The sequence below is a fragment of the Labrus mixtus genome, chromosome 11, assembly GCF_963584025.1.
Source record: "Labrus mixtus chromosome 11, fLabMix1.1, whole genome shotgun sequence".
Lineage (NCBI taxonomy): Eukaryota > Metazoa > Chordata > Actinopteri > Labriformes > Labridae > Labrus > Labrus mixtus.
Genome location: NC_083622.1, coordinates 16,417,572 through 16,442,326, shown reverse-complemented (window position 1 = coordinate 16,442,326; position 24,755 = coordinate 16,417,572). Strand labels below are relative to the sequence as shown.

General features: G+C 39.0%; 3 protein-coding genes across 5 annotated transcripts; 2 read left to right on the top strand and 1 right to left on the bottom strand.

The window, feature by feature from the left end:
• The first annotated feature begins 599 nt into the window (after positions 1–599).
• On the top strand, positions 600–15,195 carry plekhg6 (pleckstrin homology domain containing, family G (with RhoGef domain) member 6). Of its 3 annotated transcripts, none has more exons than XM_061049203.1 (15): positions 600–869; positions 2,962–3,184; positions 4,175–4,309; positions 4,561–4,698; positions 5,129–5,224; positions 5,340–5,390; positions 5,656–5,805; positions 6,626–6,736; positions 7,873–8,022; positions 8,222–8,356; positions 9,834–9,953; positions 10,067–10,199; positions 10,289–10,404; positions 11,315–12,828; positions 14,618–15,195. In XM_061049203.1, exons 2-15 carry the CDS (start codon positions 3,017–3,019, stop codon positions 14,796–14,798), a joined length of 3,198 nt encoding a protein of 1,065 aa, XP_060905186.1. In that variant the 5' UTR covers positions 600–869; positions 2,962–3,016; the 3' UTR covers positions 14,799–15,195. The 3 variants fall into 3 exon arrangements, with proteins under 3 accessions (XP_060905186.1, XP_060905184.1, XP_060905185.1); XM_061049201.1 differs by having other exon boundaries at positions 10,064–10,199; XM_061049202.1 differs by lacking the exon at positions 600–869 and adding an exon at positions 906–1,994 and having other exon boundaries at positions 10,064–10,199.
• Positions 15,189–18,311, bottom strand: LOC132983046 (contactin-2-like). The gene is made up of 8 exons (XM_061049269.1): positions 18,145–18,311; positions 17,903–18,023; positions 17,503–17,735; positions 16,898–17,158; positions 16,498–16,815; positions 16,146–16,403; positions 15,929–16,050; positions 15,189–15,528 (listed from the first exon to the last, which is right to left on the bottom strand). The coding sequence occupies exons 1-8, from the start codon at positions 18,191–18,193 to the stop codon at positions 15,433–15,435; spliced, it is 1,458 nt and encodes a 485-aa protein (XP_060905252.1). The 5' UTR covers positions 18,194–18,311; the 3' UTR covers positions 15,189–15,432.
• A 3,470-nt stretch (positions 18,312–21,781) lies between these two features.
• mrpl51 (mitochondrial ribosomal protein L51) lies at positions 21,782–23,982 on the top strand. Its single transcript, XM_061049339.1, has 4 exons — positions 21,782–21,962; positions 22,167–22,269; positions 22,720–22,827; positions 23,685–23,982. The coding sequence occupies exons 2-4, from the start codon at positions 22,179–22,181 to the stop codon at positions 23,879–23,881; spliced, it is 396 nt and encodes a 131-aa protein (XP_060905322.1). The 5' UTR covers positions 21,782–21,962; positions 22,167–22,178; the 3' UTR covers positions 23,882–23,982.
• The last annotated feature ends 773 nt before the right edge of the window (positions 23,983–24,755 follow it).

Below are 24,755 nucleotides of genomic sequence, written 5' to 3'. Positions count from 1 at the left end.
CGTTAAAAGGCTCCTCTACCCTTCTCATGGAACTGAATTCAAACCAAATGTTGTATACGAGTGAACGATCAATGTTGAACACTCACATGTACAATACCGTGTATACATATCAGAACTTTTAATAAATGTGTCATATATCTTGATGAAGTGTATCTGAGTTTGGTTTGACGTTGGTGAGAATACATGTGTGTTAATGAGGATGTTAAAGTGTCTTAAACATGAGGCACGCTGCCAGTCTGCATTCCAGCTCACTTCCCCAAACTTCTGATCACATTTGCTTTGATGTCTTGTGTTTAACCGTCGTATAAATGCATTTGTGTGACCTCACATGATCTTTCCTTTCTTTCTTTCCCATAGCTACATTCTTTTGGTTTGTCCACAACCCTAAAGCTAAGCTAGTAACGTTTTCCATTACACTCCACTAATCAAACACTTTTTATTTTCGATGATTTTCATACTTCATTTTTCACATCTCTGTTTTTTGATCTTTTTTGTTTTATGATCTGCTGCGTAACAGCCCATTAAAACACCCCTCCACTTCCTCCTTCTGAAATGACTTCCCCAATGTTAGCTCAGACTGATCAATGAGCCTGATTGACGTGAGACAACAAGAGCTCATCCTGAAAATAAAACAGTCACCACCTCCGCTCCTCTAAACACTTCTAACTGCGACACATTAGCCAGGCCTGAACACTGATTTGTTGGCTGCAGAATCTCGTCGTTCCCGTCGGGCCAGTTGCATAGGGCAGGGGTGCAGGTGAAAGGGAGAGAAGGGGCGGGACCGATCCCGGCAGCAAGAAAGAGGAGGAGAAAGCTCACAGAAAGCAAAAGATGACTGGGTGAAACAAAATGGATCCAACCAAGCCCAGGTAAAGTTTATAATTTGATCTATTTAAATGCAGAGTAAATAGTGGGAGAAGTTGAGGGTGTACAATACTTTTTTCTCTACTGTAAGTCACTTTTCATGTTAAAGCTGCAGTTTTAAGTCGACGAGCTGTCCTCAGGCATTTGTGTTGATTAACTGAGGATTCAAATCCAACAGAAAACCTGTTCTCATGGACATAGTATCAGTCTTTGAAAAGGATTCCACTTGTAGTATAACATAATGTCAGACATCCTTGCTGTATTATTACAGGATACAGACAGGGATTGTAAACAGGTATGACACCGTGATGAAAGCCCTTGCGTTGATCCTTTGAAGTTTGACAGGAAAGCATGTGAAGATTAGCAAAGTGTACCTGTCTGTTGAGTGTTTGCTTTTAGAATGACTTCTTAATACTGTTTAAATATGTTGTGAAGGTTTCTTTTTGTTGGGCTTTTCATACCTTTATTTTAGAGACAAGACAGTGGATAGTGTCAGAAATAGGGGAGAGAAAGAGAGCGGGGAATGACATGCAGGGAAAGAAGCCACAGGTGGGATTCGAACCCGGGCCGTCCGCTTGGAGGACTATAGCCTCCCTACATAGGGGCGCGCACACTAACCACTAGGTTTAGGTTAAAGCAGTAATCCCACACTGCATTTACAGTGTGCAGTATTTCCTTACTGCAGTGACACAGCAGCGTATGAAAGTGTCACTTCTACGATCTCTGAGTCCTTTCTGTGAGAAACAGTCTCTTTAAGAGTGTCGAGACACATTCTTCACTGTAACTTAAATCTGCAGCAGGACGTTCCTCAAGTTGAACAGTTGTTGGATATGTGAGTCCTGGAGTAACATTGTTATCCGCTCAAGAGAGTAACAGGAGCTGAAGCCGTGTGAATCTTCTGGTGTCATCTTAAATCAGTGCTGCTGTCACAGTCATGAGCTCTGCTTCTCTGACTTGCTCTTTGACAAGTCCTCGGAAAGTGACGCTCAGAGTAGTTGGACCTTTTTACTACAGGAATTTAGTTTATTTTTTTGTCTTGTTCTATTTTCGTTTTTATTTTGTCACTATCCCTTCAGCTTGAAATGTTCTGTTTTGAAAAATCGACTCGAGTTTCCCAGCCGTGAATTCAGGTTTGTTGGTTTTATTAACTTTCATACAATCTTTGTTTATTATGAATGAGTGACTGGATTATTGGAGCTCTTCACAGCTCTTGTTTTGATATGTCATCACACATTTAAAACTTGGACAAGACCTTGTGAATATTATATTCTGAGGAAATTCAAATGTTTTTCATGGTTTCATGAAATGCCAAACAGCCTACAGGCTCTCTGTGTGGACCCTCTCAGGGTTCCTGGTCCAGAAGTGCAGTTGAAAAACTTTAAGGTGCACTCAAGAGAATCTTTATTTGGACATTGTTTCTATTCAGAGGATCAATATGTGGAAATCACAACCCACAGATGTCTAAACTTAATCTTTAAAAACTCAACTTTTTTTAAGGAAGGATCCCTTAGATAGTCATTAAAGATTTGATGCTTCCATTAGAGTTGAAATGTCTTCAGCATTTCTATTATAGTTTATTTGTTTTTAATATATCATCTCCTTGAGTCTCATACCTTTTTAAGCTTACAATGGTATGCAAATAGCTTAAGCATGAATGCTGTGGTCACTGTCATGTCACGCTAAACTTGTCTTTATCAAAACAAATCATCCAGCTATAAATAAAACAAGGGAATGTATCCTTAATGAGTTTTAATAACCAGTAGACACAGAAAACAGGCGGCCAGGAGACATGTTTTATTTTGATGACCGGAAGCCAAAAAGCGAATTTTAACAATGAATGAATCCTTTTGTGCATTTATAGTTCAGCTAATAATCCAGCTTTTGTTTCTCTCTTTGTTTGTTTGTCTATAAAGATTTAGTCTTTAAAATAAACACTTTAAATTGAACACAAAGAACACAATGTCCCTCCATTCTGTCCTCCACTTACTGCTCTCTTCTGAAGCCTTTTCTTCTAACAAGCTATTCTGTCAAACTATTCACTAACACATCCTCGTTACTCATTGTTGGCAATGAGTAACCTGACGTGCCTATCCTCAGCCTTTCCTCAAAAGCACCACATGTGAACGACGGCTGGTGGGGAAATTAATCAGTGATGGAAGAAGCAGCGCTGCCATGGCGAGACACTGTGAACGGGGAGAGACACAGGGACACAGAAAGCAGAGTGACAGATGTTGTGGACGTGATGACAGCAGCTGCAGAGACAAACCAACACCACCGGGGGTCGTCAGACAAAAACAAGTTCAACAGTATCGGCTATCAGGCAAGTGAAACAGGACAGAAATGTACACACATCACTGATGGTGTGATGCACTTTTACTGCACTTCTTTTATCTAATATGTTTTTGAAGTTGTTTAGCAGATTACTTTAAATTATAACCATCTTAAACTGATGCAGAAATAAAAAACTCCCCTTTCTGATTTGATCTCTTAGATTAATTTCCCAGTTTAAAAAGTTTTTAAAAATCTGTCAAGGTATATTCCTGTATTGTTACAACACATTTGATTTGTTTAGGTTATCTTACAAATCAAGGGCAGCAACAATGCATTTAGCTTCCTTTTCAATAATCCAACAATCATTTATGAAACATACTGAAAATAAGATATTCTTTAAGTGATATTAGTTTGACATATTTTCAACTCCACATCAAAACAAAGTTGTAGAACCTTGTTACTGACATTCATTGTCCTCATAAAATGGCAGAATTAGCTGATCGCAGATCTATGTCATAAGACAGGTGATGAGTCGGACTTACTCCTGCACACGGTCTAACTTGCAAACATATATTCACTGGCAACATTTTTTGGTATATGTGCTCTTAATCAGGAAGCTGGTGTTTATTTTTTTGCGGATAAATCATCACAATAGTTTATTAAGATGCGGCCCAAAATGCCCAGGGGCCTTTTATTTTTTCTTCTTTAATTCGTTTTGCTCATTACACTTTTGTACTTTGTACATATTTTCTAATGATGACTTAACCTTTGAATGGAGTATTTTTTTTACATTATACATCAAATGTTTTTATAGGACACTTAAGGAAATGTCAAAATTCTGTTACACCATCATTGGCCCTGGCCTTTTGCTTTCTGCAAAACTCGATAATAAGCATAAACACAGTTCAGATTGGTGTAATCCTTTAATGTTTGTTATATAAAAAAAAATAATTGTAATTCACAATAACTGTAATTAATTCTCTGGTGCTTTCTCATGAAATGCATAAACTGAGATTTTCTATTTCGCGTGTCTTTCCAGAGGAGAACCAAGCAGAAGGTGGTGACTGACTTTGCCACAGTGAGTAAAGGAACATCTGCAGGAGCCAAACCCAGAGCTGCACTCAGACAGGTCCTGTTCAATCAGGGTGTGTCTGAGAAGAACCCGGCGTCTGAGGTATTATGTTTGTCTCAAGCTCATTAAGCTACACGCTGACATGTTGAGAAACAGTCAACACTTGCTCTAATCATTAACCCACAATCCAACAACTGAAAAACCTGTAGTTGCTCGACTGGTACACTTTTAAAAGTAACACATGGTTCAGTGCAACACCAGAAATAAATCATTATTCCCTTACCTGTGTGTTTTTACGTTCTTATCTTCTCAACTTCTTAATTTGGTACTACCTGTCCCAACAACCCCCCCAGGAGCGAGGTCAGCTGGATGTGCTGAAGCAGGATCTGGGGACCTACGCTGTGCCAGTCTGTCTGAAGTGGAGGTGGGAGGAGGAGAATCAGGGAACAACACTGGAGAAGAGCTGGACAGATATAGTGCACTCTCATTCAGTACGGGATAACTCAACATTTTTAACAGTCATGAAGTCAATGAAAGATCCAAAAATATTCTTTATAGCCTACAACGTGTTTGGAGGAAAGTCTTCTTAGCTAGCTAAACAGGCTAACTCTTACAAAACCAATTTCTAGATTCGGCATTCATGGAGATCAGAAGATGTTCACAAAAATATATTCTTTAAATTAGATATAAATATGTATTTTTAAGCAGGCCTACAGCTTTGTTTAAAAGTGTGTCTATTGTAGGAATGATCTACAAACTGTGGAAGACGGAGCAAAAATTGCATTTGACAAAAAAGTTTAGCCATATCCATTTAATACTTCTTGTGTGTTTTTTCTGTAAAATTCCTGCTAAAAATATGTATTTTTCACATCATTTTAATCATATGTCCTGTTCCCTCCTCTGTCTTGTTTTTATTTTCAGACAATGTCTAAGATGCAGAGACACCAGCAGGAGGCGCTGTGGGAGTTTGTTCACACCGAGCTCACCTACATCAACAAGCTAATTATCATCAGAGACGTAATATTCCATTCTTACCTGCTACCTCATTTGAATACAGACTTCTTTATGTATGTCAGAGCTGAGAAAGTATTTTCCACAGGATGTTAAACAAATATGTGTCTGCTCCCCACAGTTGGTCATTGCAGCTCTTGTCAACCTGCACCAGCATGGATTTCTCCTAGAGGTCAGTCTGCTGAGCATGCAGCCTCATTTAGACTGGAAACACTTCTGCACACTTCTACATTAATGAGGCCTAGTTTCCACTGCTCTGCATACCACTGACACGCATTGGCTGACAAACAGAGAACATCCGCTCTCGCTCAGAAAACAACACACGAGTGGAAAATGGAGCACAACAATACATTTCCATTGAGAAGACAAAATGCCAGAAAGCAGGGGAGTTTAACTTTTAACACTATTATTTTTGTTTTGACTTCCCCCTGTGGCAGGTGACCCCTGAGCTGCTTTTCTCAAACATCCCCTCTGTCATCACTGCACACCAGCTCTTCTGGCAGGAGGTCATCTATCCCATGTTACAGGAAGTCCGGAAGACAGGCAAGCCCTTTGACCCCATGGGGTTAGAGGCTGGCTGCCTGCAGGTATGAACTCACCGTCTGCAGCACACATTACCAACATGTTCAAAGGTGTTTATGTGTTTTTGCCTGTCTGAAGGGGAAACAAATTAGTTTTTAATTTGCTCAAGTCTATTTTCTCACATGCAGTACTCTGCAGAGGTTGTTCTATTAATTTTACTTTATATTCAAGTGTATAGTACTGTACTTCTTCTACCTTATATGGAGATATTACAAGTTATTTTCAGCTTAAGTTCCCAAGAACCTGTTTAAGGATGTCAATTATAATCTATTGTTACAAAGAAAAAAACTGCAAGTACCATAAAGCACATTAATCATGATACAAAAAGCTAAATTTAACTAGATTGAGGCTAAAAGTTAAGCATCAGAACAATAAATCCATTATATAATATGTAATCATATTACTCCAACATGAGCCGTTCTGCATCAGGAGCACCTTCACACGGTGTTGTCAGTGTATTTGGCTGATAACGGTTAAATGCTCTTAATTAGATACAGTTTTCTTCCAGTTCTGTTTTAATCCAATGCTTTGTAGATACACAACCAAAACCTACATCAAAGACAGCTACTGCACCTTTTTATTACATTTTCAAGTTGTTGTCTTCAGCCACATCAGACTCTGACATCTCTTGAGTCGATCTATCAGAGTCTCTACATCTCCTTTAATTAAAGGCTCTTTACAGCTTTCTGCACATACAGTAGTTTGAGCTACTCTGTGGAGTTCTTCTCTTTGGAAAACGCCTCTTCCCAATTACGGTAATACATGTACAGTAAATGCATGGAGGTTTTAACACGTACATAATCTGTATTTTGTTTTTTTCCACAGTTCCACGAGCGCTTCTCCTGCTATCGACATTACTGCTGGGAGGAGGAAAACAATCTAGAGTTCACACGCAGGCTGATGGAGAGCAGCCCTCACTTTCTCACTTACGTCCAGGTACTCTATAGGCAGCAGACACCTGTTCTCTTTACAACATGCACTGTGCATAAACAGGAAGTGTCAGATGTGAGGAAGACAACTCACAGTGGAAATAAATGAACCTTTACACACAGACCATCATTACCTCTGAGGGCAGCGGAATATAATTCAGACTACAAATCCTGTTGTTAATGGTAGTCTGTGTGGTTAGTGAAGTTTTCATAACTTTAAGGGCGACCTGTCATAGTGACTTGTCACACCAAAGTCTTCTCCAGATCATCGAGCCTTGGCAGCAATTCAAATGAGTTTTTTTAATGTTAAAAATCTGAAAACAGGACATCTATAGGAACAGTGAGCGGAAGATAAAAAATCTGGCGGACTAGAAGAGATTTTTTTTATTGCTTTATGATTTAAACATGGATCCCTCCAATACACAACAATGTCTTGTTTACAGACCAGGGGCCTTTACTGTAAATGTGTTTTTTCAACACTTGCTTTTTCACTTATGTCATAACACCAAACTTGTCACCTTGAGTGGGAGGCGATATACAGTTATGTGTTTAACAAAACAAACCAAGGCCCCTTTGATGAGGAAAGGGTACTCAGTGGGTGTTTAAAGGGTCTGCGCTTGCAAATCAAACATAACAAAAACACTTTTTCCTTGGTGCTAGTTTTACTTTCGGTAGACATTTTTTCTCTTAAGATATACGTCTTCTGCCCTCCACTCTGATGTGTAAATGTGATGAGGAATTAAGTCTTGAAAAATCAGCATAATCATCACCTTCTTGTGATACGTTTTCATTGGGATGTATTTGGGTAAAAACTCTTTACAGTAGGATTATGATTTAACCAGAGTACCTGGAACATTGTTAATGGGAGAGGTTTAATAGAATGGTTTTATATGTAGTTTTTATAAAGCCTTGAGAGGGGCAAAACGCTGAAAAATTAAGCCTTAACTATCTGCATCCCTAGATAGGACCTACAGTAGGTTACGTCAGGATGTTATTAGGCTCTAATTTTGGTGACATGATCATTTATATTCACTCTGTTTACTACTTTTTTTACTCACAGTTTAAGGTCAATATAATAAGAACCCCTCTTTAAATCAAAACCATTGACTTGAGGCAATGCTCCTGTGTTTCTGTCCTATCCAGTGGGTGGAGACTCACCCTCAGTGTGATCGGATGCGTCTCGGGGACATGCAGGCCAAACCCCATCAGAGGATCACAAAGTACCCTCTTCTACTGAAAGCCGTGCTGAAAACTACCCATGATCCTCAAGTGCAGCACAAACTTGTGGGCATGGTGAGAAACTTTTAAATTGTGAGGAATACATTAATATGTTAAAATCTAGCATTTTATTTTCAAAGGATATCTCAGATTAAAAGCAATACAGTTTTTTAAGGGTATTAATTATTAATGTCTTGTTAGTCAAAGGGAAAAAAAAAAAGAAAAGGCTGTAGTAAAATTTAAATTTCAACATCTTTCTCTCCCTTCTCTCCAGATATCCTGTGTTATCAGTTTCCTGGAGAGTATCAACAACTACCTGAAGCATAAAGATGAGGAGCTCGCTCTCGTCATCTCTGCTCAGAGGGTGGAGGGATACGAGGTGGAAGGAATCAATGAAGAAATAGACAAGGTAAAATATGACTGTTTCTCACTTACTAACTCAAACCTAGAGCTGTTTTGTTAATAAACCAGAGTCGAAAAAGTTCACTAATGTCTTCTACATACAAGCTCGACACCCAGACTGTTGAATCCATTATTGGTGGGTTTTATTTTGTTGTTGGGCTGACCACTGGGTGGCACCGTGAGCGCAGGGAGCTAAATTGTATTCAGAGGATGCTGATTGTTGTGCACAGAGGAAGTCAGTCTTTTTTAATATGGTAAGACCTTTGTAACCCCTTTTGGCAAGACCGTTGGGAAAGCGTGTAATTGTATGTTTTTGAGTAACATAATAGTTATGTTGTTCTTAATAAATGGATTTGCATATCTGACCTGAACTTTATGGCCTCATGAACATTTGTTTTGAATGATGATGCTTTTTGTACTCATGCCAGCTACAACACGGAGCCACATATAAAACCCGACCAGACAAAGCATGGTGCGTCAACACAGACTAAACGACCTCTCTTACATTACATCACAAATACACTACGTTAAGATATCATTAATTATACCTGAGGATAAATTCTATCCTATAGTCTTTGATTTGTATATTGTTTTGTGTTTCTTTTCTATTAGTTTGAGTTTCTATATAACAAAAACATAACAATACAGTTTGTTATAACATGATTATGATAGAACACAATAATAATAGGATACGACATGACACAGTTGATACAATAAGATAACGATAGAATATGATACCACACAATTGATACAATAGGATGAATAGAATATAACACTATGGTCGCTATAGTACAACACAGTTACATTAATATTAAATACAACTATCATACATAACAATATGATGTTTTATCGTAACATACTGTCCTTGCGGGTAAATTTGTTTTGGGCTGGACCGACAGCCTACGAGGCCTCACTTGACATACAGTCTGAAAAGGCAAAAATCAACCCTCCAACCAGCGTTCAGCAGGGCAACAAGAGGGAGGTCGGTCAGATGGGTATCCCTTAGGGAGGTTTCCTATACTGTCATTGCAAAATAAGCACTTTTGCACATTTGCACATTTACAGCTGCTGCTGGTCTGGGGCCCCGGGCAGTTGCCTGCCTTGCCTGTTGACAAGCAGCACCTCTGTTGACACAGTATTGTTTTAATTTCTTCCTTAAAAATCTAAGGTACGCGGGGCGCTGGTGGCACAGTGGTTAGAGCACGCAGCCCATTTATGGAGGCTATAGTCCTCCAAGCGGGCGGCCCGGGTTCGCATCTGACCTGGGGCTCCTTTCCCGCATGTCATTCCCTACTCTCTTCCTCCCTGATATCCGACTCTTATCCACTGTCCTATCTCTCTGCACAAAATGCCCAAAAAGAAAATCTTAGGTACAAGACAGGATGTTTAATCAAGATAATACATTTGGGGTGTCAGGCTATAATATTAATAATATATATTATGTTCTGCTACTGATGGTTACTCAAGATTACTTTTCTTGACAGCTAGTCCGTGAGATCTCCCAGTTTGCCCTGACCTGCCCCATCAGAGGAGTGGGTACGGAAGTGGTTCGTAAACTACTCCTGGAGGAGAACCTGAAGATTCGGGGGAGAAAAGACAGCAAGGTGAGCTGAGGCAGTGCACTCAGTAGCTGTACATTTACATCTGTTTCTTCAGAACCTTGTTGTCATTACTTATTCTAAATGTCTTGTGTTTCCTTGCGTGTGGTATTTAGCAGCTGGAGGTGGTGGCTCTGCTTTTCTCAGATGTTCTTCTAATGACCAAAGTCCAGAAGAAAGGAGAGCGGCTGAAGGTAGTACGACCCCCTCTGGCCCTTGACAGAACATATTGCTTACCATTAAAAGATGGCTGTGAGTAACACTTTTACACAAAAGAAATAGAAGGCGGTTAGGTTCTGTGCATATTGCAGATCCACTAATCATTCCTCCACCTCTCTCAGGTTCTTTTGTTCTCGTGGAGGTAGGCGAGCTTCAGAGTGCTATGAATGTCTACATATTTGCAGCCAGCACCCCAGAGAGCTGTTCCAAATGGGTCACCACCGTTCAGCAGGCAAAGGTAAAAATGTGCATTTCTGACAAAGTCCTGTAAGATAGTGGTAATGGTCTAATATAAGAAGCTTGGCTCCAGGGATAGCCATGTGTCCATCTGTTGATGGATTGCCTCTTAAACACTTCTGTCCAGTCTAAATTATACTTGAACACTAATGGACGGATGGCCCTGAAATTTTGTAGTGATGTTCCAATACAACAGGAGAATTGAATGATACTGAGATCCCTATAGGCTACTAGTAAGATAAAATAAACTGTTATTTGTCGTAAAACACTAATTAGGCACTTTTTTCCAGCTTTAACACAAATATGGGAGCACAGTACTGAGGTAGTTTTATTTTGCAGTCACCACATTATATTGGTACATTGACCAGCATACTAGATACCTCATCGTAGGAAGCGTCGGAGGCTGATTCTGGTTCTGGTGTCAGAGCAACTTTATAATGTGTACAGACATTAACGGACCCCAGTGAATAAACCATACTGACTTTTCCCCAAAAGACACCAACAGGCCATACAGTTTGTTTCCAAAATTTTGTGAACTTTCTTGACCTCTGTTGCGTGAAATAACAGAAAAGTTCCACCCCTACCACACTCTAGTTCATACGACCTCCTTCACTCTAGTTCCACCCTTAAGCCAGTATTTGAGTTTGAATTTCATCAGTCCATGACTTTGTGTTCAGTGCTAATTAGCAAACTTAAGAATGCTAACATGTTAAACTAAGATGGTGACTGTAGTTAGCATTATTCCTAGCTACCTAGCTAACGCTGCACAGGAATGTATAAGTTGAGCATTGTAGATCTGCTAGCTTGACTGAGGACTCTTAGCTTTATGACATGAAACAGACTTTGAAATAACTATTATCTCAATCATTGTTAAACGCTTTACTTATTCATTTTTGTTGTTATATTGTCAGGAAACACTGAGGAAACTGAGAGAAACAGAGTACATCAGACAACTGGAAAAATGGACACTCCAGATGCTGGAGACCAAACCTGTTTCAGACGCTAAAATGGATTATTTGGAGACCGACAAACAACCTCTTACACAACCAAAAGCAGGGACTTTTGTGGAAGAACTTAATGAGGAACTTATTATGCCCACATCAGAAAATGGGATGTTGGCGTCCAAAGAAGCAGAGGAACCGTATGAATCTCCTGATAATGTGGCCACAAACAGTACTGGTGTGCCTACTGTGCAATCCCAGCCCTATAAAAATAACAATACATTTTCTCTTAAGGGCTTTGCTGGTCGGCAACAACCAGTCAAAGGATATGAATGGATTGAATTGGGAGTAAGAGGAGAACAGTTTGGGATGAATCCAGAGGAGGAGGAGAAAATTATTGAATCTGGGATTACAAAGGAGAGAAGAGGGAACCAAAAGGTGCAATCTCCTCCAAATCTGGATAATTTGCATCACAGTACTTCAGCTAACACATCAAAATACAACACAACAGGACCGCATGTTCGCTTACTAGGTGAATATCCAGATATTGACTACCCAATGGATGAAGAAACTTCTTCACAACCGCGTTACCAACCGGCAGTTACCTGGGAGGGGACTGAGTCTTTCAGACAACCAGGAGAAGAAGGACTAGCTACAAGGAGATACTCAGATTCCCAGTCTGTCAAGCAGGACACAAGGAGGAATTCCACTTTAAGTCAAACTGGAGATTTGGAAACACCTCCAGGTGTCTGGGGTTTCTCCAAAAATTTGAAGTCACCTGGCTTACGGAGGAGGAGGCCGGTCAGCATACATCAGGGCTCCTCTACTCAGATGTCTAGGCACTTTTTCCAGGACTCATCTAACAACTACTCTGACTCTGAGTACAACCGAAATATGAAGAGAAACTCCCTTTCTTCTGGCAATAGCTCAGATACACTGCGGGTGCTTAAACTGGGCTCCCTAAAGCCGAACCAGGGGATGTTTTTGAACATGCATGATAGAGACTCTCCAGACCCACAAACATTTTCTGAACCTGAGCTGCCTGAAGTAAACTCCTATGAAAAAAGGCCCATAATGAAAACCAAACGGAGTGCCTCCATCCCTAACATCATCATCGAAGGAAGCCATGGACTCCGTCATCAATCCAGTCTAAACTCACTTCCCCTTGCAGAAGATGCACAGCTCCCACTCTCACCCCGAAACGAACAAGCCTCGCCCCTGGAGGATCTTCTGGAAAGAGCCAAAGTTAGAGTAAGGGAAAAAGATGGATTAAAAAGAAACAGATATTTGAAAGTGTCTCATTTGAGGTCAAGGAATCCTCCTTCTCCTTCATATTCCACCACACCGTCACCACCACCCAGTGATGGCGATAGGGACACAGAGTGGGAGGAGGAGGTGGAGCTGATGAGACACAGAGCTCCCACAGTGAGTCAGGGATGGAAAGAGCAACTGGTGGACGGGGATGACGATGATAAGAGATACAGGTGAGTATAGCAAAGTTTGCAATTGCACTCGTTTTTGAGAAGTTACATTTTTTATTTATTTTTGTAGATTTCAATATCAAACCAAGGAGATGACATTCTGTATTAACAACACACTTCTGATACTGATACAAACTGATACACTTCACCACTAACAAAGACACACATTAGACTAGTTCAGTATCCCACCATGCCCCTTATTAAAAAGCAATATCATGTTATTTGCAAACCTGATAAGCTTCACTCTAGAGTCCCATCATTTTATTAATTAATAAAGAATTCCAAATTTAATTTAAAAAAAAAATAAATAAGAGTAAGTTCAGAAAACTGTATTAAATTGATGATCCGGCTTCTAATGTCACCCGTATACTTAAAAGTTAAAAATTACATTTAAAGCACATTTATTGTTTAAAAATAATCATCTCCATTATGTATTTTGTCTCCAGACAAACATGTTAGCTAATGAGTAAAAAAGGTAAAAGGGAGAGAGGCACTGAATATAGCAGCCAGGATTCTTGACTGACACTGTTGGCATCTTCCATTACAGACCAAATAAAGTGCTGAGTCAACAAGAATATAAACAGGTCACTTTTAAATATTCATCACTACTAATAAAAGTCCCAAGTGCACATTGTGCACACAGTCAAATGCATACTGTACAAAACCACAAAAATATCAGCCCACATACATAAGAGAGTCACTGCTCACAGTGTTTCCAACAGAAATGGACCAAAGCTACACAGCAAAGGTCAGATACAAACTGAAACACAACGATAGTATTAGCATCATTGACAGCATAACCAGCACAACTATCTCCCCCCTGACTTGAATTAAGAAAGGATGGCACTGGGATGTTAATGAGCAAAATAATGATTTATTAATTAACAAATAAAACAAAGATCCAAAGCAGTTAAAAAACATCAAATCAAAGGCTTCTTTTTCCATTTCTTCTCTAATTATTGCAAACACATAAAGACATTTTTGATTTACTAAATAATAAAAAGGCAAATACTTATAAAGATGAATAGAAGCTTCATGTTATCCTTTTAATAAAGCACAGAGTTCAGAGTTGCAGACCTGAAGCTTGAGTTGCTAATTGTCACTTTTAACAGCATTTTAAGAAAAGCTCAGGTTGACACACAGGACCTTCAGAGGAGCTCCTCCTCTACTATCACAGAGAGTATTCTATGATATTACATAAAGTCTGTGTCATAGCTGATTATCCACCACACGGTTACAGTCTCCACTTGTTGGCTTTGCTGCATATCTTTTTTTTAATGCCCTAACATGTCGAATGTTTTGCTTCTTTTGTTTTAAATCATAGAAACACGTCAGCTCGCTTTGCACTAGGCTGGTTATTTAAAATATGCGTTTCCACTTAATCTGGAAATGTATATTTAAACTGTCAAATCTCTACTTCTGAGATGAGTTTTCATTGCTGAGTAGGCTGGTAATGGACAGACTGCTCTGTAAGAATGGAAACTTACATTACCCTGTCTTTAATATCTCTGAATTCAAAGCCTACAGTTCATATTAACACGAGGGACGCATAAACACTGGTTATTAATGTTTTCATGCTTTCCTGTAATTTAGCTTTTTGGAATACTATCAAAGTGTATTAATGACTATATTTTACATGCTGATACTTAGAGATTCTTTAATGGTTTATTAACAGAACATGGTCGATTTAGTTCAAAGGAATCTTAACATCGATAGTAGTAAGTTGTAGGTGCATACAGAGAACATCTTAAAAGACAAACCGTTGTTAATGTGCTTTCCTCTCATTCTTTAGTGTTATCTTCACGGATGGTGTCAATGTGGACTGGTCAGGTTGGTGCTTCGATGACGATGAGGTCATGGATAATTTACAACCCGGAGCTGAGGGGCTTCTTGAGGGCATCCGCCGATCTTTGACATTATGGGATCCTCATGAACCATCAGAGCAAGATGTCGGGGAGGTCATCCAGATGTAACACTCACTGCACTACAGAGTCCTGAAGCCACTAAGTGGGTTATAAACTAGACTTCTAAACAACAACCTAAAGTTCAGTCCATGAACGTGAAATACAGGCGGGCGGCACAAGGACAGCAAGTGATTTTATTTCATGAGTATCTGAAGCACACAAAAATGTTAAATGACCATCTTGCCATCAAACTTTCATCCTGGACTTGTAGCCTATAATAATGATTGTGATCAATGATGATTGTTTTTATTGTACTATGATTTGTTGTCAGTGTTTTCTGTAAATATAGTGAAAAAATATTTTTATAGAATGTCTGTATATTATTTATATCTGTATGTATTTCACCCTCTAGTTGACCTGAGAGCTTTGATTGTATATAATGGAAAAAAATAAAACAACTTTATTTCTTGCAAATAATCTTTATTTTTTTATTTACATTCAGTTTTATATTTGGAAACAATTGCAACTCTAGTAAGCAAAAAATATACATGCTTTTAAACAACAATGGTACTGCTACAATGTCTGCTCTTAAAGTAGCTGAATTTACAAATCTGTGCAAACTTAAGTCTCCTAACATATTGCAAGCGTGAAAAGAAAGATCTCACTTCTGATGAGCGCTACTTTTCAGTTCGTAAATGTGTTTTTACTTTTTTCCTCGGCTCCTTTCTCTCTCCTCCTGCTGATTGGAGGCCGTATGAACGATCGTCTCCAGTGCTGGGTACTGAAAGATCCTTTTCCTCTGTGGGAGAAAAGTAGTAACCATGAGAAACAATGAGATTGCTTCAAACTTTAAGAAATACAAAAATGCATGTATGCATGTTTCAACAGGGGAATTAATGTTAAGCATTGTTATTTTTTTATTGTTGTTTTCCATTAAACAGAAAAAAAACAGTTAATGAGATACGGACATTTCTTCCCAGCAAAACTTATGCAAAGAATTTTCTAGACACAAAAAAAATAATTTCCCTAGTTCAAGATTTTAAATCTTCTATTTAAAACAGAATTTTAAATTTAAGAAATAATACATTTGTAAACTGAATAATTCACATTCAAGTTTCCATTTAAAAAAAACAGGTTAAGGTTAGAGTTTTTGAATGATCATTATCTTCACATTCATTTGAAGTATTGTAGATCTTTACCCTTCGGTGGTTTTTGTACATTTGGGCCAAAATCAGCAGCAGAACCAGCAGGAGCAAGCTGAGACCGACTATGGCAGCGGTGTTAGGTGAAGCAGCTGATGATTTTTCTCCAGTCAGGCCACCTTCGGGGTAAAACAACATATAAACAGTCAGAAAGAAATAACACATGACATTCTTAGCACGTTATCATAGAGGGAAGCAGGAGGAGAGCACTTACTCGTTAGTTGAGAGTGATGTGTTACATTTCCCAAGATGCCCTGTTTCCCGTAGAAGCGGCAAACCCATTCATCCCAGTTCTCCTCAGACACCTTGTTTAAAATAAGAGTCTTGCCTTTCTTGATGGACCCAAACGACTGGGTGCCGTTAAGACCATAGACCACATGAACCCATTCATAGTCTGTGACATCGCTGGTGTCCGTCAGTTGGCAGGTAAGAGTCACTGACCCTTTTTTCTTTGACACAACGCTGCTTTCAACTAAAAGAAGAATGAGACAATATAATGTATCTTTAAAAGAAAATAGATTTTGTGTTATTCTAAGTAGGCCTAAATGGAAACAATGAAAGCTTACTTTTTGCAACGACGAGCTGCATAATTCGAGTCAACTGTTGTCCTCCAGTGGTCGCAGAACATCTATACTTCCCTTCATCCTCAAACTTAACTTCTTTTAAACTAGCAGATATGTCCCAGGGCGTCTGGGAAGATGGTGAGGATGGAGAGAAAGTAGTGGGAAGGTGACCTGTAACAGGTTTGAAAAGGGACCCAGGTTTCAGTTTCTCCCAAGCTGAGCTGGAGAGGTTTAAACCAGGGGACAACACACAGGGGAGGTTAGCCTCAGATCCCACAGCAGAATACAGTTTAGTACTGTCTGTGGATGGGTTGATGATTCCTGTGAGAGAAAGAGGAGAGTTTTAGAGCATCGGCTGTTAATTTCTAAAGAAACGTCAGATTTATTTGGCTAAGAATCATACCGTTCACGGTCAGAGTTGAAGAAGCTTGTACTACTTTTCCTTTGTAGTCCACGACACAGGTCCAGTTTCCAGTTACTCTCGAATTTGCCTCTTCCCTCAGAACCTTTTTAGGTGACTGTCTGATGGAGTTCATTTCAGCCTGATGTACAAATGGGCTGTTGTTCAAAGTCCATTTCACATTGGCTGCATTAGGCCAAGGAGTCACGTTACATGTGATAGAAACATCCTCCCCCCATATGGCAACCGATGGAGAGATGGTCACTGTAAAGGAATCAGGTGCCGATGAGTTTATTGACACACGTCTTTTAGTAAGTTATATCGTTTCTAAATGCAGCTTAGTGTTGTTAATGTATTCCTCAATCTGTCGCTGGTTATATCTCTGTTATGATATTTTGAATAATTTTTCAGTAGTTCCTGTTTTGACTATTAAATACTACAATCACTGAATGATTTATTATTAAAAGTCTTATCTATTAATTGCTGAGTTTCAACATGCTTTTTAACTGTCTTATTATATTGGATCTACTGCACTGATTTAACAATGGAGTTGACAGTCAAAACAGTCAAAATATCTGCATCTTAAATCTGTGTTTCTGTGCCTTTACCTTTTATAACTCTGAGCAAGACCCGATTTTGGGGGACTTGGTCTCCTGGACTGACTCTGCAGGTGTAATATCCTCCGTCCTCCTCCCTCACACTGTTGATTTGAAGGCTGTAGTCGCCTATTTCAAGCTGGGAGTTGGTGCATCGTGCACGTTGGATTCCTTTCTGTGTCCAGCCAGAGCCCCAGTACTGCATACCACTCCTTTCCATTCTCCATATTGTGCTGGGGGACGATCTGTCGCAAACAATACAGTGTCATCAGCATATAGATGCAAGATTTTAGTTTGAACTTGAAGGATAGTAGACAGTGAAACTGGAAGTTTTTTTTTTCTGGTATTTTGAGCTTGACAAAAGGGAAATGGGAATTGAGAAGCGTAGACTGCAAAACAAAATCTATCTTACCCACTGTTGGCTTTGCTCCAGATGATGGCACGGGGAAGGGTGGATGAGGGGCTGCATTTGCAGGGTAGTAAAGCTTCAGAGCCTGCTTCAGCAAACACCTCAGTTGCCTCACACTGAGCCCCTGTAGAAGAAAAATGAAGACAAAAATCACGTGAAAATGAGCATGTTAAACCTCATAAATAAAAATTCACAAGTACACCTTATTACCAAAAAAAAACAGTGGTACTATAATATAAATGTACCTTTCATAAAACAGGTAATCATCCCAAGGATTAAAAACTCCAACCGCATCTTTGTGTTGTTTTACTTTGTTCCTCGCTTGAACCTCTGTCTGATCTGTTCTCTACTCTATCTCTCTTTCTGCTTGATGTGTTCTCTCTTGTGTTTTCAGGTTGATTTGTTTTTTATATGAGCCGTGGGTGCTGATGGGGTGGAGCATGTAAGGTAGTTTCTCCTCTGATCATGTGATTTCGCCTACAAGCCAGGCTTTGATGCGGTCTGTCAGTCTCATCTTGGAAACTGTCAGAAAGAGATGTAAACACGGGGACCCACTTCTTCCCACGGATTCTCTCTGCTTTGCTCCGTTCCCTTCTTCGTATCACGTACTTTTTGTCACAGTATGTAACCTGTTTCAGTGTGCAAGGACTACATACTGCATGCGTAACATTTCAAGTAGGATATTGTGTATTTATCATTCAAAATAAAATATATATTTTTAAAGATGCTTCTTTGCAAAATGAGAAGTGAGCAACATCCACTCATTGACGTGAACGCTGCTGACTTAAAAATGAGTGTGATATGAGTTGTGAGTGTACACAACTATTAGTGTTTGCCAATAACTCCATGAGCATTCAAGGAAGCTCTAGTTGCTTGCTTAGAAACTGAGATGGCAAAAGTGCGAACACAAGACCAACCCATCACTCCCTCTTCGTCACTGCCAGTCACTTACGTTTGCAGCTCTCACCATAATAATCATCCTCAGCAGTATGACGAGAATGAGGCACTTTAGTATGGTTTCTGGTTCTGATAGATATTCGTGAGAGTGAATCATCCCCTCCAGTCTCTCGCTTCTTTTCCTTTACATCAACTGTTACCATTATCACCGCATTATAAACAGGCCTACGCTGCCTGTCAATATTCTAGTATTCAGATGTCGAGCAAAGGTAAAGTAGTTTATTGTAAATGCAATAATAGATTCAATTTCAATAAAATATGTTATAACATGTAGAGAAACCAACCCATATCAGAGACTTCAAAAGCTTCCGTATTTTTATAACAAGATTTGTCATGTCAACCAATCATGCGATCACTGATTTAAACCTTTGTATAGAACCCAAGTTAATGTATCATGTATTTTTTACTAATATGAATAAATACCAAACTGTGAAGACTTTTTTATTTTTACTTTTTTTATGTGTTTTTTTAAATCGTCCTGCCCAGAGACCAAAGATGTCAATTGGCTACAGCTAAAACTGGCCCCAAGTGTTGTGTTGTGCATGGCCCCTTTCAAATGAACTAATAAATCAAACTGTTTTGAGACTGTTTCGGTAATTAGCTGTCAATGAACTCATGCTGCACCTGAATCCTTTACAGTGACCATTTCTCCATCCGTTTCCATATGGGGTGGAGGATGTTTCTGTCATCTGTAACGTGACTCCTTGGCCTCATGGAGCCAATGTGGGGTGGACTTTGAGCAACAGCCCATTTGTACCTCAGACTGAAATGACCTCCATCAGACGGACCCCTAAACAGATTGTGAAGGAAGAGGCAATTCAAGACACTTGTGAAAGGGAAAAGAATGTATAAGTAGAAGGCAAATAAAAAAGCTTTTCCAACTTTTTTTTTGCAATTTTAAACAAAGTGAAATCTTGTAAAACCTGCTAAGTGTAAATCACAGATTGATAGTCACGTAGCTATACAGATGGGCCTCTCCCTGGATATGCGTGGGTGAAACCAAAGAGCTGTTTTTCTTCACCTTTTAGAGACATTTTCTCTGCATGGTAGCAGCCATGTGACTGCTGGGGGATGGATACATTTAGTATTTTCATGTTCCGCAGAACTTCCTCCTCACACCAAACTCTGTCAGCCACCGAATGTAAATCCCTGTCAAACTTTTGAAGCACAGCTTTGGGGGCACGAGTGTGTCATTGTGTGTGAGGTGGTCTTTCCTCAAGCTGATGTTTAGTCACCTCCACTGTATCTGAATATGAGGTGAAAGTATGCGAAGGAAAGTGCCCCTCACATGGAAACTACTGAGCTTTGAGCTTGAGGGAATCCAAAAGATCATGTTAATGAAGATGATCTTGGAAAATAGTCAAATCAGACTTTTTCTTTAGAAATAGAGCATAATGAGTCGTTTTTTCCTTTGTCAAGCTCTCATTGTATCTTGACACAGACATGTAACATGTAAAAAGGCAGCACCACATTAATATCAGACTTTGTGACTTACTATAAACCAAACTGCTGTTTCATTTTAATAACTGGTGTGATGTTATCAGAGCATTCTGGTCTATATGTGTAGGTGACGAAATATATTGTTCCACTGAGTTTTACTGGCAGAGGAAGCAGAGCACAGGTTAGAAAAAACAATGCTGCTCTGCTGAGAATTTTCTAAAATTTGTCAATTCAGCATTTCTATCAGCACAGTGATGTTAAGAGCTGCATGGAAATGTGAGTTTGTATTGATGAGAAAGCATTATGCATTGTAAATGTTTATGTTGGAAATTATGATAGGGGAATATAGCCTAACCTAACGTATCAATTATCTTTCAGTAAATGTAGAGGATCCATTTCTCTCTATTATTTATTATTTGTACTGTGCATTTTTCTTTCTTGCAGCATAATCGCTAACATTAAATTTAAGATACAAACACACTGTGCAAGATCTTTAACCACTCCAGTCCAGTGGCCTTTGAATCAAGCTTTGAATTTTTAACTTGACCTGGATGACTTGAGGACCTACACAGACATAAACAGTAACTCTTCTCTGCACAGGTCACTGCATTGTTTGGTTAAAGTTGAATGGAATCTCGTGTTTAAAAATGGTTTGTCTAGTCTCAATTTCCAATTTTTCCACTGACGTTTTTTTTTTTTTTTTTAGCAAAAATGAAAATACACAATGATCAGTTTGGGTCACACTTGTTTATTGCCCAACACAATATTCCATCCAGTTCTACAACAGTAAGACTGAAAGTATCAGTTTGTGTGTGTGTGTGTGGAGAGAGAGAGAGAGAGAGAGAGAGAGAGAAAGAAAGAGAGAGAGAGAGAGAGAGAGAGAGAGAAAGAAAGAGAGAGAGGGAGAAAGAGAGTGAGAGAGAGAGAGAGAAAGAGAGAGAGAGAGAGAGAAAAAAAGAGAGAAAGAGAAAGAGAGAGAGAGAGAGAGAGAGAAAAGAGAGAAAGAGAAAGAGAGAGAGAGAGATTAATCAAACTTGAAAATATCAATACATTTCAATAAATTTGAAAATATCTCTTTGGTCTTTAAGAGACCTCACCAAAAGGGTATTGTATAAAATGCATCCAAGAATGAATTGTAAAGAATCGCTTAGGAGTCATTGTTTTCTCTTTTCCCTTCATTATTACTGTAGGATATTTTTTGGCATGTGTTATTACCATAGACTGTAAATATGTTTAATACACACGCTTTTGGTAGCCTAATTTGATTCAACTTGATACTACTTTGATACTAATTTCCTGACATGAAGTCTGACTCATTTAAAATTCAAATATAACCTTTTCAGTAACAATCTCGTTTATTCGATGGCTTTTGCCCTCCGGTGTCGCTAACTCCCCCTACCGGTTAGAGAGGGTTGTGAAAAGGTGCAAAGACCTTCAAGCGATTGTTTGTGCGCCACTCTACCGACAACGCGGTACAGCGCCGCTATGCATTGTGGGACACAGAGTAAGATGGAAGCGGCCACTAGGAGCATGTTGATGAAGCCCCGATCATAATAATAATTAAAAAATACTCGGTAGATCAACGCGTAAGACCAGACTTTATGTTTTGTTGGTGTCATAAAAGGAGATCATCTTGTCACACGATTGCTGCTCGACGCTGAAACAGGTAATGTTCATAAACTGCGTTTAAAGTAGCTAATGTGTTAGCAAAAGCTGAAGCTAGGGGTCAATGCAAAGATACACGAAAAGCTGAAGTCGTGTTTGAAGAATACCCGACCAGCGCACACATTTATTTCGTGTAAAATAATCACTTTCCCTTAGTAAACTGAATACCTTCCACGTGACATTGAAAACTGTGTTTCTACTGTAGAACATTTGGAAGATGTTTGGACTTGGAGGACTGCTGAAAGCTGCAGGGTCCATGTGTCAGTCTGCTGGGTCACTGCTCCGCACATCCAGGACAATTTCTACTAGTAAGTCCTGGTTTCAGTGCGCTGCTCAAACCCGTTTGCCTTTGTCTGTTTTGCAGGAGCAGCATTTTATTTTTTGACATGAACAGCAGGAACAGGCCACTTAAAAATCCAATAAGAGCACACCTAAATAAGAGAGTAAAGAAAGCTGTACAATAAATACAAATGGTAACATAAGATCAGTAGATGCGCATTAATCAATTAGTAAGGCCTTGTCTTGATTTGTACTTTTTTTACATTTTAAACAAGACTAATTGTTTAAAACTTAATATCTATGCTTTGGCTCCTGTTAACATTGATACAAATCAGTAAAAGCAGGATTAACATCACATTTGACAAGGTGGAACTTACAAGGAAATGATGGCCATCTTTTGTTGACTTTTTAATAAATGTAGTACTTGTACACTTGATGTGATGTGTAGACGATGACATCAAACTTTGGACTCTCTCCAGGTACATGCTGCCAGATCAGGATGCATGCCATCCCTGAACTGAAGAAGGTGGACAGATGGACTGAAAAGCGAAGCATGTTTGGAGTTTATGATAACATAGGCATCTTAGGTAAGTGTCTCCAACCAGTAAAAAGACTATTAGCACTATTTTTAAGCGTGTTTGTTTGACTGAACATTTTTGGTTTTGGTTGATGTCACAGTGTGTAAGACGACTTTGGGATAAGCGTCTTTAGATTCAAACGTTTCTCATGTCATTAGTGGAGTTGGTACAATACCAACACATGCCATGAGAGTGGTGGGGAAGAACAGATTACAGAGAAAACAATAATGTGTAAACAGAGAGTCTAATGAAAATCAGAGGTCAAATGTGTTCCTAGATATATCTATTGAAACTCTTTCTTAGTTATAAATGACAGTCACATCTTATCTTATCAAATTCATTATGTATTTATCTAAAATAAACACCTACATTCCACCAGTGGATAAATGTTCAAGTTAACCAGCCACTCAATTGTTAAATGTTATTTTGAGTCTTAAGAATAACAGCCACTTTCTTATTTAATCAGTATTTAGCTGGTGCTTATTTTAAACTTTCTCTTTTTGTGTATGTTTAAAAAAGTTGTAACCTAAGTCAGGGCTCAAGACAACAAGACTGATAACAATCATATCAAACTGAAAAAAGGTTAGTACCTGTAATATGGCTTTAAACATTAGGAATGTATCTTTTTTTCCCTTGCACTGGTATTGGATTTGTGGTACCACACAGTTCGACAAGGTAAACTTTAAAAATGAGAAAAATAAATTCCAAACACCTTAAAACCAATGCTCAGATTTTCTCTGTTGGGTTTTGATCTTAATTCCAGCCCTCAGTCTTTTGATAAACTTTGCTTTCCCCACATTACCACGTTTTTACTCACACACACTTTTCACTGGACAGAACCTGATGTCATCACTTTCTCTCTGCAGGCGACTTTAAGGCTCATCCCAAAGATCTCGTCCTTGCTCCCTGCTGGCTGAAGGCTTTCAAAGGCAATGAACTGCAGCGTCTGATTAGGAAGAAGAAGATGGTGGGAGACAGAATGATGACCTTGGACCGACACAACTTGGAGAAAAGGATCAAATTCCTCTACAGACGCTTCAACCGCTACGGCAAACACCGCTAAAGTGGAACACAGAGTACTGGAAAATACATTTGACCAGCCTAAAAAGACTTCTGGAGACTTGTTGAGTGATTTCATGTAATTAAAGTATTGTTTATTTCCAATTTGTCTCAGTTATGTCATTCAAATATAAATTCATTCTATTCTACTCCTGTTCATTGATTGTTTATATCATTGTTCCGGACAAACACCAACATCATATAAAAACCTAAAAAACACTGAAGAGATGCACCTAAAAAGAAGTGTTATTTTATTCCTTCCAACATAAACTCCCATAGCTCTGATAAATGCTTTGATCGTTTTGTTTAAATATCTGAGAGAGAAGAAACTCCATCTCCCAGAGTTCAAAGGTCAGCAATGGAGCTCTGACTGAAGGAACCATTAAAACAGAAGATTATTGATTTTTCATAATCGTGGTACACAACAACAGAACTGTTAAAGTTGCTTATAAATCCATTTTGAAAGCTTAATTTATATTTGTATAAGTATTTTCACCAATTAGGACATGCATATTGTATACAAAGTGCATGTGAATGGAAAGTCTCCGTTATCTTCCACATAAAGACCTCCTCTTTTATTTCATACCTTTGCTTCAGGGATACAGGAGCATATCCCCACATGAGCCAGGAGCCCAGCACCTGCTGGGGCTCAACACACCTTGGTTGATGTTGAGGTCAGGTTCTTTAATACACAGTCTAGAAATCCATTTATATAATTTACTTGCCTTGTGCACAGGATTTCTGTCATGCAGGATCTTTTTTTTCATTATTGTATGGGGAAAAGCTGACCTCAGCCTCCAAGTATGACCTACGATAAATCTGAGTAGTCATGAGATGATAAAAACACAAAGGAGGGAGAATGTTTTTTTTTATAATTT

Bases quoted from the DNA above. Each gene is read 5' to 3' on its own strand.
- LOC132983046 (XM_061049269.1), bottom strand. From the start codon at position 18,193: ATGCGGTTGGAGTTTTTAATCCTTGGGATGATTACCTGTTTTATGAAA. The intron at 17,736-17,902 runs GTAAGATAGATT...TGTTTGCGACAG, and splicing joins TGGAGCAAAGCCAACAGTGG to ATCGTCCCCCAGCACAATAT. The intron at 16,816-16,897 runs GTATGATTCTTA...TTTCTCTCACAG, and splicing joins TTCAACTCTGACCGTGAACG to GAATCATCAACCCATCCACA.
- plekhg6 (XM_061049201.1), top strand. From the start codon at position 3,017: ATGGAAGAAGCAGCGCTGCCATGGCGAGACACTGTGAACGGGGAGAGA. The intron at 4,699-5,128 runs GTACGGGATAAC...TTTTATTTTCAG, and splicing joins ATATAGTGCACTCTCATTCA to ACAATGTCTAAGATGCAGAG. The intron at 9,954-10,063 runs GTGAGCTGAGGC...TGTGGTATTTAG, and splicing joins GGGGGAGAAAAGACAGCAAG to CAGCTGGAGGTGGTGGCTCT.
- mrpl51 (XM_061049339.1), top strand. From the start codon at position 22,179: ATGTTTGGACTTGGAGGACTGCTGAAAGCTGCAGGGTCCATGTGTCAG. The intron at 22,270-22,719 runs GTAAGTCCTGGT...GACTCTCTCCAG, and splicing joins ATCCAGGACAATTTCTACTA to GTACATGCTGCCAGATCAGG. The intron at 22,828-23,684 runs GTAAGTGTCTCC...TTCTCTCTGCAG, and splicing joins TGATAACATAGGCATCTTAG to GCGACTTTAAGGCTCATCCC.